At 42.3% G+C, this 17,769-nt stretch overlaps 1 protein-coding gene across 1 annotated transcript; it reads right to left on the reverse strand.

Annotated features, from left to right (window-relative positions):
- Positions 1-1,782: 1,782 nt before the first annotated feature.
- Positions 1,783-17,544, reverse strand: LOC129151654 (protein FAM240B-like). Its single transcript, XM_054727335.1, has 2 exons — positions 17,399-17,544; positions 1,783-1,876 (listed from the first exon to the last, which is right to left on the reverse strand). The coding sequence occupies exons 1-2, from the start codon at positions 17,539-17,541 to the stop codon at positions 1,783-1,785; spliced, it is 237 nt and encodes a 78-aa protein (XP_054583310.1). The 5' UTR covers positions 17,542-17,544.
- Between the last annotated feature and the right edge of the window lie 225 nt (positions 17,545-17,769).

The following is a 17,769-nucleotide window of genomic DNA, read 5'->3' on the forward strand; positions in this document are numbered from 1 at the left end:
AACTGCCTGAGGACCCACCCTGGGCTGTTAACCTGGGTTAGGGGAGGCCGGTTGCTGATGATAGAGAAGAAAGGGAGGGAGCCAGCAAAGACAGGGAGAAAAGGTTAATAGTAAACTAACAAAATCACATCAGCACGTATGATATGATCATACTTATGAACGTCTATAAATTCTATACATGTATGAATGTGTATTACAAAATCTGAAAAGTTTAGAAATGCAAATCTAATCAGCTCATTCTTCCTAAAACATGTCATGGCTTCGTGTGCCCCTGTGGGTCAATCCAGAATCTCAGCCTGGGCAATGGAAGCCCCTGCTCAGCTCCCCACCCTCCTCTAGAGCAGCCCCCCTCCTCCCTCTGAGTCATGGGCCCACATTTCCTCAGGACCCCAGGCCCTGCCCTGCAGCTTCTGCTCCTCTAGCTCTTCACATATGCTGCCCTTTCTGCCAAGAGCATCCCTCCATGCCCGTTTTCCTGGATGACTCTTCCTCACTTTTATTGTCTCAGCTTAAACAGCAGTTTCTCACAGGAGTTCTCATGACCCCCAGATGGGGTTAGGTACCCTGATTTATATTCCCAATGATTCTTTGTCCTTACTAGTATTCCATTTTACTATTAGTCACGTTTTTTAAAACTTTGCACACATTTCCCCAGCTGTTGTTTACTGTTTCTTTATTGTATCCAGATTGGGTAAGAGCCCACAGCAGGTCCTGAGGATGCGCTCTGGCTCTGGTAACTGTGGTGACCGAGAACCACCTCTCCAGCCCTCATGGCACCCCATTGCTCTCTCAGCCATGGTGAGCTCCTGTAGTTTTCCAGGGGCAGCAGTTTATATATTTAACACCAGATGGCATCACTAGCATCTGCCACCTCACCCCCTGGTACCTCTGGCCACCTGGGTTCCTTGGCTGCCCAGGGCTCCCCACTCTGCTCCTTTCCCCTAGAGAGGAATCCCTGGGCAGAGGAGCCCTAGCTGCTGATGGAATATGTGAAGAGCTAGAAGAGCAGAAGCTGCAGGGCAGGGCCTGGGGTCCTGTGATCATGATCTGGGCCTGAGAGGAGCTGCAGTGAGGGTGGCTTGAAATTCCAGAGCATGTCTGGGGACAACTGGAACTGGCACTGCTATTGCACCTGAGAACTGACCAAGACGGGGAATTAACACAAGGCACACCCCATCAAGGCCACCGCAGCCACGTGTACTAAGCATTACCTTGTCACTGCTTATTTATAATTAAGCATGTTTATGAAAAAAAGCAATCCAAATCATATGAAGAGAAAAGACATTAGTTCTGTTTATTTTCAAACCACATCTTCTCTTTATAGTAATTACTTTATTTCTGTAAGTGATTGCATTTTTGTCTTCACACACAGGGGCAACAGGAAGCAAAGATTATATGACTGTTTTCCCAAAAGACTGAGGAAGACAGGTTCCCAACAAGACAATTGCCCTCGGTCAGCTTAGATAAGGCATTCAGCTTCCACAAGGAAAGAAAAGGTGGAAATAAGCTACCCTGCATGGATCCGTGAAGCTGGGGCATTGCTGTTCCAGGAGCTTTTATATTAAATCACCCGAGCTTCATATCCCATTGGCAGTCATCCTGCTCCTGCAGGGAGGAATGCCTTGGGCAGTAACTTCCATGAGCACAGGAAGGATTCGCATGTAAATGGGAGAGCAAACAGAGTGTCCTGCTCAGTAAGTGGGCATAATGGAAGCATGTGTTGTATCTCCTAGGAAAGTGCCCTTGGCTTGTTATCTGTGAAGTGGAGGAGGCAGGAGGCCATCAGCCCACTGTGTTTGCCTCCTGGGGCTTCTCCTCAGGATTGTCCAGCATCCGCAGTCTTTCCTCCAGTCTCCGTTTCCATCCTTCTCTGAGCCTGAGGGGGAGAAACAGTACACTGGCTTAGTGCATTTGCCTCCATGTCTGCTGGTCCCATGAAGGTGTGTGTTTTTTCTTTTTCTTATAAAAGAACATTATTAAGAGAAACATATGACTTTTACAAATTAGTGAAGGAAAAAAATGCATAGAAAAATGAGCAAATCCTCTGAATATATAATTTCCCCCCAAAGTTTATTTCTTCCTATGTGGATTCAATGTAACCTAAATCAATGTCCCATCTCTTGTATACAAGAATAAGCAGTTTCTGAAGTTTATATGGAATGGCAAAAGAAATAGATTAGTGAAAACAATTTTGAAGGAAAAGAAGTCAGAGAACTCACACTGGATGATTTTGAGACGTAATATAAGGCTACCACCATCAAGACAGTGTGGCATTGGTGAAGATCTATTCCAAAGAGATCAATGTGTTTAAATAGAGAGCCCAGAAATATACACAATTGGCCAATTGCTTTTGACAAGGGACAAAGGCAACTCATTGGAGGTAGGTATATATATATATATATATATATATATATATATATATATATATCTCCTATCTAATGAAAGAGAAACATACAAATTGACCATACCTCTGTTATGCCCACAAGCCACGCCCTCCAGCCAATCAGGAGGGAGTATGCAAATTAACCCAACCAAGATGGTGGTTAATTTGCATATTCAGGCTCAGAGTGAAGTCTGAAGACAGCATAGAAGGAAGCCAAGTGCTGCAGAAGGGAGCGAAGCTGTGGAGAAGCAAGCAGGGCCACGGGGAAGCAGGCGGGGCTGCGGGGAAGGGAGGGAAGCAGGCAGGGTGGCTGAGAAGGCTGCAGGAAGCCCTATTCTTGCAGGAATCTTCCTGCAACTGGCCTCTAGTATATATTAGTATATATACGTTTTAACAAATGGGACTAAGACATCATACATTCATATTCAAAAGAAAAGATGAACTTTGACCCATATTCCACATCTTATACAAAATTAATCATAGGTCTAATGTAACTGTAACACTAAGACTTTTAGGAAAACACCCACAAAACGATGTCTGTATTATACTCCTTGGGATAAGGAAGAATTCTTAGATACAAAACAAAAGGCATGATTCATTAAAAAAAAGGAAGATTTGGGACTTAAATTTGCTCTGCAAAAGATACTGCAAATAAAGTAAAAGACAAACAGAGAAAAGATATTTAAAAATCACATATTCAGGGACTTGGTTCCAGAATATATAAAATTTCAAACTCAATGATAAGAAAATAACTGGTAAAAATTTGAACAGACATTTTACCAAAGAAGTTGTATGGATGACAAATAAGCCTATATAAGATGCTCAACATAATTAGAAAAATGGAAATTAAACTACAATGAGGTACCACCCACTTCATAGAATGATCAAAACAAACAAACAAACAAACAAACAAACCAGATACCAAAAAACCCACCAAGAAAAACACACAAAAAAAAAGAAATATAAAAAACAAAAACAAAAAAATCTTGCCCTAGCAGGTTTCACTCAGTGGTTAGAGCATTGGCCCTTGGAATGAAGGGTCATGGGATTGATTCCACTCCAGGGCATGTACCCTGGTTGGGGAGAGTGTGGGAGGCAACCAATTGATGTGACTCTCTCCCATTGATGTTTCTCTCTCTCTGTCTCGCTCTCTCTCTTCTGTTCTCTCTAAAAATCAATGGAAGAATATCCTTGGGTAAGGATTAACAACAAAACAAAAAACTCCCACAATGGAAGCCAAAACAGGTGTTGGCAGGACCCCAGGAAGGTCAGGGGTTGCCACTATGATAAGGGCAAAACAAACCTCATCCCAAGCAGTGCAGCTATACTGCCTATGGAAGCTGCAGAGATTCAAGACTGGAAGACCACAGAGGTAAAAATCTTCCAATCCAGTACCAACTGTTGGAAAATAGAAAGACCTTTCAGAGATAAATGTGTAAGCAAAGGAGGACAGCAAGTACCATGAAGAACCACAGTAACGAAGATGACCAGAAAGGAAAGGAAAAATCCCCAGAAAGCAAACTAGAACACATGGAAATATGTGATATAAATGACAGAGATTTCAAGATTGCAGTTCTGAAAATACTCAACAAGATGAGAGAAAATACCAACCGGGAATTCAGTGCACTCAGAAAACAAATCAAGGAATCAAATGAGTACTTTACCAAAGAGACTGGAGTTTTAAAAAAGAATCAATCAGAAAATCTGGAAATGAAGAGTGCAATTAAGGAAATGGAGAATAAACTACGGAGTATAGAAAACAGAACCAACAAGATGGAGGAAATAATTAATGATATGGAAGATATGAAGCAAGAAATGATGCAGAGGGAAGAAGAGAGAAATCTGAACATAAAGAAAAATGAAAGAGCTCTATAAGAGCTATCTAACTCCATCAGAAAAGGCAATATTAGAATTATAGGCATTGTGGAGGAGGAAGAGAGGGAGCATGGATTGGAGAGTCTATTAAAACAAATAGTGGATGACAATTTCAAAAATCTATGGAAAGACTAGATCCTTGAATCCAAGAAGTAATCAGAACACCTAGTTATGTAAATCCAAACAGGCCCTCTCCAAGGCAGTTGGTATTAAAGCTGTCAAAATTAGTGACAAAAGAAAAGAAAAATTATCAAGGCAGCCATGGAATAGAAGGAAGTTGACCTACAAAGGAAAACCCATCAGAATTTTATCCGAATTCTCAGCAGAAACTCTATAGGCCACAAGAAAGTAGAACCAATTATTCAAACATCTGAAAGAGAGAAATTGCCAGCCACAAATAATATATCTAGCAAAATTATCCTTTAAATATGAAGGAGAAATAAAAATATTCCCAGACATACAGAAGCTGAGAGATTTTATCATCAGAAAAGCTCAATTGCAGGAAATACTCAAGGAAGTTATTCTACTTGAACGAAGACCATAAAGTCACAATACTATTAGTAAGATCATCAAGGGGGAAAAAAAACTTACAACATAAACAGGGAGAGTTTGTGACAATAAAAATATAAAAAGGGAGGGGAAAAGTCTGAAGTGGCAAAGAAAGATGAAGATCAGATGCACTAAAAAATGAAAATAAGAAAACAAACTATGGTATATATGCAACTTCATTTTTTATAAACCTAACTAGAGGCCCGGTGCACGAATTCATGCACTGGGGGGATGTCTCTCAGCCTGGCCTACGGGATTGGGCTGAAACCGGCTCTCTGACATCCCCCAAGGGGTCCTGGATTATGAGAGGGCACAGACTAGGTCAAGGGACCCACTGGTGCACGATTGGGGCTGGGAGGTTAGCCAACCAGGGAGGGCCTGCAGGAGGGCTCCAGGGTGTGTCTGGCCCATCTCACTCAGTCCCAGTTGGCCGGACCCCAGCAGCAAGCTAACCTACTGGTTGGAGAGTCTGCTCCCTGGTGTTCAGTGTACATCATAACGAGCAGTTGAGTAGCCTTAGCATATTATTAGCATATTATGCTTTGATTGGTTGAATGGACGACCGGACACTTAGCATATTAGGTTTTTATTATATAGGATGGTAACCACACACAGAAATCCCCAAACCAGGACATATAGCTTAAAAACAGAGGAAACAGAAGAAAGATGTATGGAATATGATCAAACAAAAACAACAGAAACATAAAGGAAAAGAACCAATGAAGGCACAGAACTATCATAAAACAAAAGATAAACGGGCTATAGGAAATCCTCATCCTACCTAATAATAGAGTAATATGCAAATTGACCATGCCTTCGCTACACACCAGCCACGCCCCCAGCCATGCCCCCAGCCACGCCCACCAGGAAACCGTCACAGGGACGCTGGGGTGCGGCTGAGCCCAAGGCCGGGAAAGCCTCGGGCAGAGGTTTTCCCGGCCTTGGGCACCAGCGGGGAGCCTGCACGGATCGCAGGCAACCACCGGGGGTCGGCTTCTGCGATCCGTAGCAGGGAGGCTGGGGTGGAGCCGAGCCCAAGGCCGCTGCCCGGAGCCAAGCCCTGACCCTGAAAGAAGGCAGAAGGTGGTGGCCACAGCCAAGGTGGGTCCCCGGTGCCGGCAGAAAACTGGTGCAGGCAGCCAGGTGAATGAAAATCTATTGCACGAATCTTCGTGCAAACGGGCTACTAGTATATCAATAATTATCATAAATGGAAATGGTCTGAATTCACCAATGAAGAGGCACAGAGTAGCAGAATGGATCAAAAACCAAAACTCAACCATATGCTGCCTACAAGAGACATATCTAAGCTGCAAAGACAAAGGTAGATTCAAAGTAAAAGGGTGGAAAAGGATTCTCCAAGCAAACAACATCCATACAGAAACAGGTGTGGCCATCCTTACATCTGACAAAATAGATTTCAAGATAACAAAGATAACATGTGACAAGGATGGATACCTTATAATGACAAAGGGAACACTACATCAATAAGACATAACACTTCTTAATATATATGCCCCCAACCAGGGAGCACCGAAATATATAAAACAACTACTCACAGAACTAAAGGGAGAACAGATCAAAACACAATGATAATTGGGGACCTTAATACTCTGTTGACAGCTCTAGACAGACCAACCAAACAGAAAATCAATTAATAAATATTGGCCTTGAATGAAACACTAGACCAAATGGACATAATTAACATTTACAGAACCTTGCATCCCATAAAATCAGATTGTGCATTCTTTTCCAGTGCACATCAGACATTCTCATGGGATACATGTACATGGGATAGACCATATGTTGGTCACAAAATTAGCATCAACAAATTCAAGAAGATTGAAATTATACCAAGCATATTCTCTGACCACAATGCCTTGAAATTAGAAATGAACTGCAAAAAAGATGTAAAGAAACCCACAAATACGTAGAGATTAAGCAATATACTCTGAAAATTAACTGTGTCAAAGAAGAAATAAAAGATGATATCAAAAGATATATAGAGCCAAATGAGAATGACAATAAAACATATCAAAACCTCTGGAAGTCGGTGTAAGCAGTAATAACAGGGAAGTTTGTATCATTACAGGCCTAGCTCAAGAAACAAGAAAAACCCCAAGTAAATAATCTAATGTCACATCGTAAGGTACTAGAAAGAAAGAACAAAAGCAACCCAACCAAAGTCAGCAGAAAAAAATAAATAATAAAAATTAGAGCAGAATGAAATGAAATAGAGAATAAAAAGACTTGGCAAAAAATCAATAAAACAAAGAGCTGGTTCTTTGAAATGTTTAATAAAATAAGAGATCAACCAAAGGACTTGTATGCATGCATATGAGCATAACCAATGGACACAGATGGGGGAAGGGGGTTGAGGGCATGTGCTGGGGGGTGGTGGGGAGAGGTCAATGGGTGTAAAACAAGACTTATGTAATACTTTAAACAATAAAGAATTTAAATTTAAAAAAATTGACAAATCACTGGCTACACTCACTAAGGGGAAAAAGGGAAAAGACCCATATAAACAAAATCATAAATAAAAGAGAACTCACCACAGACATCACAGATATACAAAGGATCATACTAGATTCTAACTATATTCTAGTAAGTAGAATATTATGAAAGACTATATGCCACCACATTCAATTAACAAGAAGAAATGGATAAGTTTCTAGAAATATATAACCTTCCTAGAATAAATCATGAAGAACTGGAAAATCTAAATAGACCAATCAGCAGTGAGGAAATTGAAACAACCATCAAAAACCTGCCAAAAAACAGAAGTCCAGGACCAGATGGCATCACCAGTGAATCCTACCAAGTATTCACAGAAGATTTAAAATCTATCCTTCTCAAACTCTTCCAACAAATTAAAGAAGCAATACTTCTGCCATATTCTATGAGGTCAATATAACCCTGATACCAAATCCTGGCAAAGATAACACAAAAAGAAGAAAACTACAGACCAGTATCTCTGATGAATACAGGTGTAGAAATCCTAAACAAAATACTGGCAAATCGAATACAACACTAAATCCAAAAAATAATACATCACCATCAAGTGGAGCTCATTCCAGGGCACAAGGATGGTTCAACATATACAAATCAATTAACATAATGCACCACATTAACAAAAGAAAGGATAAAATTCATATGATCTTATCAATGGATGCACAAAAAGTTTTTTATAAAATACAACATCGATTTATGATTAAAACACTCAATAACATAGGAATAGAAGGAAAGCACCTCAATATAATAAAGGCCATATATGATAAACCCTCAGTCAATATCATACTCAGTCAATATCATATCATAAAAGCCTTTCCTCCAAGATCAGGAACAAGGAAAGGATGTCCACTCTCACCACTCCTATTCCACATAGAGCTGGGAGTCCTAGCCAGGGCAATAAGGCAAGAGAAAGAAATAAAAGGCATCCAAGCAGGGTGCCTTTTTACACATGACATGATGCTGTATATAGAAAACCCTAAGACATCACTAAAAACTATTAGACACAAGTAACAAATACAGTCAAGTTGCAGGATACAAAATCCATTGCCATTCTGTATACTAACAACAAAACTCCAGAAAAAAAAGCACAATTTCTTTTGTAATTGCAACCAAAAGAATGAAATACCTAAGAATAAACTTAACAAAGAATGTGAAACACCTATATACTGAAAATTACAAAGCATTATCAAAAGAGATTGAAAAATACACAAGATGGAAAAATATTTTGTGTTCATGGATTAGAAGCATCAATGTAGTCAAAATGGCCATATTACCCAAAGCATTACACAGGTTTAGTGCAATCAACATAAAAATCCCAAGGTCATGTTTTAAAGAAATAGAATGAGAAATCATCAGGTTTGTATGGAACCACAAAAGACCCTGAATAGCCAAGGCAATCCTGAGCCAAAAGAATAAAGCTGGAGGCTGTTGGGGAGCACAAGAGACTTGGTGGGAAAGTTGTGAGTAGGACATTCTGAGGAAAGGAGTGTGTGGAAGGCTGCTGGTCCTGTTTATTGGAATTCCAACCTAGAGGAGACTTAGGGGAGTGTCGAAGGCGTGTCCCTGATTATTCCTTGACCTTTCCAAACAAGTCTGTGTATGTGCAGACCCCCACCTGTTTACTGGAATCATTATGCTCAATCCCTGGATGCCCTTGCCTACAGGACAATGTAGCATGTGTCCTTCCAAGATTACTCACCCTGCTGATTGTATCTAAAGAGAATAATTCCAATACAGTAGGTCCTCGGGTTACGTAGGAGATCCATTCCTAAGGTGCGACACAATGCGATTTTTGCCATAAGTCAGAACCCACCTACATAAGCACTTACGTCACTCACATGGAGCACATACACAGCAGTAATGAAGTGAAACAGTAAAAAAAATTAAAAGAAAGGTAACAATTCCTGACCTTTACTTGTAGCAAATAAATAATAAAAAACAGAAAGCACATATGTACATATATCAAAATGACGGAACTTTTTTTTATAAATAAATGGGAGATGGCGACGTAACCATGAAACAATGTACATTGGGTCCGACGTAACCCGAGGACTGCCTGTAAAGGCCTAACGAGGCAGGCAATAGAGGCTGCTCTGGCTACTAAAGCCAGGGGCCCCTTAGCCCTCTCTTGCACAAACTGTGTCTGAGTAATCTGCTCATCTGTTGTTCAGGAGCTACTGGCCAGCCCCGGCAGGAGGTATCACGCAACCTGACTTCAAATTATACTACAGAGCTACAATAATCAAAACAGCATGGTATTGGCAGAGAAACAGACACACAAATCAATGGAACAGAATAGGGAGCCCAGCTAGAAATCACATGTATATGGACAGATACAGACAGAGGAGGAGCAATACAATGGACATGACAGCTTGAAGAGAACTTTTTCCATATGCCTAGAAACATTGAGCTCACTTTTCAAATGGAGACCAAATGGAACAATACGTTTCCTACTTACTGTTCTAGATTTATCTGCTTTGTGGGGGAATTGTAGTTAATATCTAGGAACACTAATTACCCTTGATAAATAAGGGGTTTGGCTAGAAAGTAGGATGGTGTTCATGAGATTCTTGAACCAGAATCTTGTTGTTCTCACTGGGAACTGGTGAAGATCAATTGGGCACATAATTAGATACTTTCTCTCATGTTCTCGGCACTATGTATATGTGTCAGTCTGAGTCCTCCAAGTAGCAGATTTGGAGGATTCACCCACAAAAAATAAACGGGGGAGGGAACAGAAGTGGTAGGGAGAGCCTTCAGACTGCCATGCTGGGAAAGGACAGCGAGAAGGAAGGAGGGCTGAGCTGGGAAGAGCCCACACCAGCACAGCTCTGAGAGAGCTTGTCCCTGAGCAAAGGTCACCCGCCAGAGGAGCCCTGCCATGTGGGAATCGCCCAGGACTAGTCAGTCACCCGTGCCGGGACCAGTCATTGTCTAGGAGCAGTTGGGGTAAGTGTGGCCTCAGCTCAGACGCAGTGGCAGATCCAGAAAGGTGGCACCCGGAGCTCCATGCGGCTGTGCTCCCCATTGCAAGTGATCTTGAAGGAGCTCCAAGGAGCACTTCTGTGGCCGCCCCAGGTGAGAGAAGACAGCAAAATGGTAATCCCTGTCGTCAAGGAATTGATAGTTACCGAGTTCTGGGGCTCCCCTTTCAGATCTCAGTAATCCAATCAGAACCTCTGCACTTTTGTTTTGACACATTGCGGACCAGTAGTTTTATTGCTAGCTTTACCCAGTGGCCAAATAAGTTTCTATTGAACGAGTACACAAAACGTTTTACTTAAATGTTAAAGGCATGCCTTAAAATTAAATACCCATTGCATTTTGAAGTTATTTATTACATGTTCTTACAAGCTAATATCTTTTTTAAAGTATGATACTTTGTAAAACGTTGTGTAATATGAAAACATGAGCATTCGTGTGATCTGTCCTTAATATGAAAGGTCAGATGATGGTTTTGCCTCTCCTGCTCCAGCACAGTAATGAACATGCCTTGAGTTGTCTGTCCTTAGCGAGGACAGATGGGCCTGATTTTGGTTTTCCTGTGACCTGCAGCTCCCCGGTGGGTCTGGTCATAGGGCAGACCATGTCCATGGTCAGCTCAGGCTTGCAGCCCCGGCACACGCCACTGACCAACCCAATTTACCAGCCACTTTCCTCACACACTCAGTTTGAATGAAAAAATCTAACTATTTTTTTCTCACTGGTTGTTGTCTGTAGATGAACTCTTATTTTATAAAAAGTTTGAAATAATGATTTCATCTGGCTCGGAGCTACGAGTTGAATATTTTGTTACCTGCAGCTGACAGCGTTCTGACGGACACAGTTGATAAGCAGGAATCTGAGCAAAGGAGGTGAGTGGTCTTGCGTTGAGGCTTGCTAAACCCGTCTGCCCACTCAGGCCCACCAGACGTGATGTCTTCCTGACACCGTGAGTTCTGCTAAGTCCCAAAGAGGCATTTTGAAGACTCTCTCTTGCAGAGAAGCACGGCAAGGTTCTCAGTTAAAATTCCAGACTGGTCACGTAGACTTAGGTGCCCATTTAATTTATCCTCTAAACTGACAGGCTGTTGGAAATTAAGGAAGTGCAATCCACAATTACCGCAGGATGATAGCTGTACAGCGGGACTGTCCCACAAGCCAGGCAAACGCTGCCCTTGACTTTCTCAGGTTGCCTCCCTCAGTGATTTGCATGCGGTTTTCACCTTCTCCCACTTACGCCGTGTTGCTCCTTTGCAGCTGCACTGGGAGAGAGCATGGTGTGTCCAGTTCTGGTGTCACACACTTTGCCTTGTGATCTCAGCTCCAGGGCCTCTGCCAGATGCAACCTCCACCAGGTAAATGGCTCCCCTGCATCCTTCGCCTCTGTGACCCCGCAGGCATGTTTACCGGCCCCCATTTCCCTTCCACCATTTCCCTTCCGCCACAAGCCCTGGCTGGTCGCTCAGCAAAGTGAGAGGAACATAACGTAATGTCAACCTAGTTCTATCAGCACAGGGGTTGCAGGAAAGTTTCGAGGTTTTTGTCTTCCTTGTTCACTAGGACATTTCTTCATGGCACAAGGACTTGCATTTGCTGAGTTAACAAATGTTCTTATTCCCTTTTTGATTTAAAAACATTTTTTTTCCCTTTTTGGTGCAACCTGCTTCATGAGGGATATATGTAGGTGTGCATTTTTGTGTTTTAGCAAAAAAATGATAAAACCACTAAGTTGTCATTCATGATTTACCAAGTTAGGAAGGGTTGGATTTTATTCACTGTTCATAAGGTGACAGTGCTGGTGAGTGAGACTCCAGCCCAGAGGAGGGGACACAGGATGCTGTCTCCACTCCCCCCGCTTAGGCCTTCCTCTGCTCCACGCAATGCAGCGGCGCTGCCAAGTCTTCAGACTTTTATTTGGGGGACGGAGTGATGACGTGTTTCAGGAAGAACACATTTTTTTGTCTTTTTACATATATTTTTATTGTTGATATTATTACAGATATCTCCCATTTCCCACTCCCTTTACCTCCCTCCTTCCAGTCCCAACCCCCCCCCCCCCCGCCAGGTCTTCACCACCCTATTGGCCGTGTCCATGGGCTATGCATGTAAGTATCTAAGTTCTTTGGTTTATCTCTTCTCGCACTCCTCCCTAACCCCACATCGAGGTACGTCACTCTGTTCCATGCCTCCATGCTTCAAGTCCTATTTTGTTGTTCAATTCATTTTGTTCATCAGATTCCACAAATAAGTGAGATCATGTGTTTGTTTTTTTCTGTGATTGGCTTATTTCACTTAGCATAATATTTTCCAGGTCCATCCTGCTGTCCCAAAAAGGGTAAGAGATCTCTCATTTTTTTTACAGCTGCATAGTATTCAATTGTGTAAATGTCCCACAGCTTTTTGATGCATTCATCTACAATGGGCACTTGGGCTGTTTTCAAATCTTAGCTATTGTAAATGACACTGTTATGAGCATAGGGGTGCATATATTCCTTGTCCTTGTGATTGGTATTTTGGGGTTTTAGGATATATTCCAAGAAGTGGGATCGCTGGGTCAAACAAGTTCCATTTTTAATTTTTTTGAGGAAACTCTATACTGTTCTCCACAGTGGCTGCACCAATCTGCATTCCCACCAGCAGTGAACTAGTGTTCCCTTTTCTCCACATCCTCCCCAGCACTTGTTGTTTGTTGATTTTTTTAAATGATAGTTATTCTGACAGGTGTGAGGTGATATCTCATTGAAGTTTTGATTTGCACTTCTTTGGTAATTAATAACTTTAAACATTTTTTTATGTCTCTTGGGCATTTGTATGTCCTCTTGGAGAAATGTCTATTCAGGTCTTCTGTCCATTTTTTAAATTGGATTGTTTGTCTTCCTTTTGTTGAGTTGTATAAGCACTTAATATATTTTGGATATTAATCCCTTATCAGGTGTATCATTGGCAATATGTTCTCCCATACAGTGGGTTCCCTTTTCATTTTGGTGCTGGTTTCTTTTGCTGTGCAGAAGCTTTTTAGTTTGATGTAGTCCCATATATTTATTTTTTCCATAGTCTCCTTTGCCCTCCAAGATGTATCTGTAAACATATTGTTATGTGAGACGTCTGAGATTTTACTTGCCTATGCTCTCCTCTAACATTTTATGGTTTCACGCTTTACAGTTAAGTCTTTTATCCATTTTGAGTTTATTCTTGTATATGCTATAAGTTGGTGGTCTACTTTCATTTTTTTGCATGTGTCTGTCCAGTTTTTCCAACATCGTTTGTTAAAGATGCTGTCTTTACTCCATTGCATGTTCTTGCCTCCTTTGTCAAATATTAATTGATGTAGTGGTTTGGGCCAATTTATGGGTCTCTGTTCTGATCCATTGGTCTATATGCCTGTTCTTGTGACAGTACCAAGCTGTTGGGGTTATAATGGCTTTTTAGTATAGCTTGATATCCAGTATTGTGATCCCTTCTACTTTTTTCTTTCTCAAGATTGCTGCAGCTATTTGGGATCTTTTATGATTCCATATAAACTTTTGTGTGTTTGTTCCAGCTCTGTGAAGTATGCTATTAGTATTTTAATAGAGATTGTGTTCAATCTATAGATTGCTTTGGGTAGATAGATATTTTAATGATGTTAATTCTTCTAGTTAATAAACATGGTATATGCTTCCGTTTGTTTGCATCATCTTCTATTTCTTTTTTCAATGTCCTATAGTTTTCCAAGAATAGGTCTTTTACTTCCTTCATTAAGTTTATTCCTAGGTATGTTAATATTATTTTTTTGTTGTTGTTGCAATGGCAATTGGGATACCTTTCTTAGTTTCTCTTTCTGAGAATTCATTATCCTATATAATAAAAGGGCAATATGCAAATAGACTGAACGACAGAACAACCAAACAACCAATCAAAGCATAATATGCTAATGATATGCTAAGGCTGCTCAACTGCTTGCTATAATATGCACTGACCACCAGGGGGCAGATAGTCAACTGATCAACCAGTCGCTATGAGGTGCACTGACTACCAGGGGCAGATGAGATGCTTCAACCAGTAGGTTAGCTTGTTGCTGGGGTCTGGCTAATTGGGACTGAGCGAGATGGGCCAGACAGGCCCTGGAGCCCTCCCGTGGTCTCTCCCTAGTGATCGTGCAACAGTGAGGTCCCTCAGCCTGGCCTGTGCCCTCTCACAATCTGGGACCCCTCAGTGGATGTCGGAGAGCTGGTTTCAGCCCGATCCCGTAGTCCACTCCCATTGGAAGGGCGGCAGACACAGGGCTCATGGCTTGCAAGCACTGCTGCAGCAGTGAGAGCCTCTCCCAATGGGAACTGATTGGGCGTGAGCACACAGCAGGCACAGTGGGACTGGGATGAGCAGGAACAGCAGGAGGGGTTGCAGGCAGCATTGGACTGCGGGTTTCATCCTGATCCCTGCAGGCCACCCAGAGGGACCCCATCCATGCACAAATCTGTGCACCAGGCCTCTAGTTAGTGTATAAAAATGCCATAGATTTCTGGATGTTAATTTTGTATCCTGCTATTTTACTAAATTCATTTATTAAGTTAGTATTTTCTGGTGTGAGGGAATGACTCAGAACAGGAAATCCCAGAGCCCTCAACCCTGGCTTATGCTTACACAGCTTCAGCCCACTCTGCCCCCCCTCTGCTGTAGCCCAAGGTGAGTGGCTGCACATGAAATTTCGTGTGAGACATTTGCAGTTGACTCTCCCTAACAACAACAACCCTACTGCTTTTCACAGCCAGATGTTATGTGGGTACCTTTCTCAGTTCTGGTGCTCTGTGCTGGGGAGCCCAGCTTGGGCATCCGGGACCCCAGAGTTCTCAGGGGGAAAACCCCCACAGATGAGATGTCTTTCCAGAACTTCAGCTGCTGTCTGTGGGAGCCTGGCCAGCCCTTTCCCACCTCTGCCCTTCCTACCAGTCTCTAAGTGGTCTCCACTTTCCGTCCTTGGTTATCAGGGTTCTCTCTACCTATTTTTCAGTTGGTTATTCAGGATGGTTGTTTTTTCAAATTTTAGTTGTATTTCCAGTTTGGTCCTGGGAGCGTGTCTGTGTAGCCTCCACTTACTCCACCGCCATTTTTAATCAAAGTTCACGTTTTAAGGATTTATTATTTTGCCTATAGAAGAAGAGCAAACTAACCGAAATTTTGACTAGGTCATTTCGGTGGCACATGGGAGCCTGGAGAATTAATGCATTTGTTTTATGCACCATTTGCATTTGGTGGCCTTTTCTACATATTTTTTTCTTTAATTACAAAATGGCACAGTATTGTTATAGAAACTTTGGAGAAAATAGAGCACACACACAAACTCTGCCATCCCAAGAGTCAATATCTTACCACTCTTAATATCTGAGTGTATTGTCTTCTAACCTTTTCCCAATACATACAGGTAGACTTTGTATGTGTGCATATACACAAATATTTTTTACCAAATCAGATCATGTTGCAAGTTTTGCTTTTAATATTGCACCCAGGGCTTCTGGAAGGGAAGCTGTGGTACAGGGTTCTTACTGGCATCTGGTTCCATGAGCTTGTGGACCAGGACTGAGCGGAGGAAGAAGGCCAGGACCCCACCACTGACTCTTCTTGCTCTCCTGGAATCGCCAGGACTGCATACTCTAACATGTGGGCTCTAGCATGCAGAAGAGCCTGGTTTTTACATTACACAGTAATGGAGTTGGCTTGATGGCAGAGATCATGTCTGGGTGTGGACACAGTCTATTTCCCCTCAGGAGCTAAGGAAGGCTTTTCTAAGTGAATGTTGATTCAGCACATGTGAATTACACTTGTTTTCATGCTCAGAAACAGGTGCCTTGCTGACTAGCAGAACGCCCAGCTGCCACTCCACTTGCAAGTGGACATCTCAGCAAACAGACCACTTGGCTGGGCTGTTCCTATTTTAGGGGCAGAAAACATAGACAGTCCCTGAAAAACTGAGCTGATTCATGTGCTGCAAGGCCCTGCACATGTGCAGGCTGGTGCTGCTCCTTGTACTCAGAGCGATGTTGACACATGTCTTCTCACATGAGTAAGTGTCCCCCTCTGAGCAAACTCCTTTAGCCAGAACACAAGCTCATTTGACAATGAGGACAAGGCCACATTAGCCTTCCCCCACAGATCTTAATATGTATAACCCCAGACGTGGGGTCTTTCACACTTACACATACCTGTTGACCTAATCTTGAAATTTAGTATAATCTCATGTGCTGGGGATGGTAACAGAGGTGGGGAAGATATTTTGTAGTTCATTTAGATATAAACAACAGAACCTCATTGTTATTTATATAAAAATGCTCATTTTCTCTACAAGTCATTGGTTCTCAATGGGGTGACTATGCCTTCCAGGGCACATTTGTTATTGTCGGGAGATAGTTAACAGGAATTATCTGGCCCTAAATGTCAAATATGCTGAAGTTGAGAAACTCTGGTGTAGATTGTGGTAAGACTGAATGGGTAGAGGATTTAACATGTCTTTAATTTTTGATACTTTATGATATTCTGACATCGTGAAATGCGTGCTGGCCACAGAAGGACTGTCCATCCCAGGACTTGCCCTCTCTCAGAGACAGCAAAAAGCTTAGCTGCTAAGCATCTAGATCAATCCTGCTCTTGTGACCCCAACTACTTACTTACCTAATAGTCCCACGTGAAGCCGTATTTCCTCTGTCCTAAATCATCCCATGGCAAGGGACCAGGCAGCTAGGGACCACATCCACAGAATAAACAAATCCACTGGGATTATTCAAACTAACAGTCCTAACCTGTGTACCTGGCCTTCCTCGCCTTTCCCATAGAGACCCCAGGAAAGGCTCTGGCTTAGACTTTCCCTTTGGTTCTGTCTCTGCCATCTGATGAGAAGCTGGTGCTTCTGCTGTGGCTCCCCTTGGCCCGTGGTGCGTCTGCCCCCCCCCCCCAAACCTCATTCTTCCTTCTTCTTGGCGACAGCGACTTCAGCACACCACAGCCAGCATTCGCACTCTCAGAACAATGGGTCATGAAAACATCCGGTCTCTCCACCTTCACATCTGGTCTGTTTCTGGGGAAGCCTACTTTTCAAAAGTAGCAGAGAAACACCCCACATACTTCCTCAGGGCGCTCCTTCCCTGACGCTCTTCCTCCAGCTCCCGATAGTAAGTCTGTTTGCTAATTTCTTTTTCCCAGAAGCTTTTGAGCTCGTGACAAGTTTCACAGCAAAAGACTTCCCGACGGATGTATTGATTGTTCATCCCCTAAAATTAAACAAAAACAAATCTCAGCCCCTCAAATAAAGCCACTCTAATTTGGGAGGAGAGAACGATGGGTTTGAATCAAGACATTGCCTTCTATACTTTCAGTGAGTCTGAACAAGGCACCCAGCCACTATCAGCCTGTTCTCACAGCAGGAAATGTGGGCCATAATCAGAAAACATTGCAAAAAGATTTGAAATGAACTAAAAGGTGTTGAGTAACTGTTC

This window comes from Eptesicus fuscus, chromosome 15, assembly GCF_027574615.1.
Source record: "Eptesicus fuscus isolate TK198812 chromosome 15, DD_ASM_mEF_20220401, whole genome shotgun sequence".
NCBI classification, from domain to species: Eukaryota; Metazoa; Chordata; class Mammalia; order Chiroptera; family Vespertilionidae; genus Eptesicus; species Eptesicus fuscus.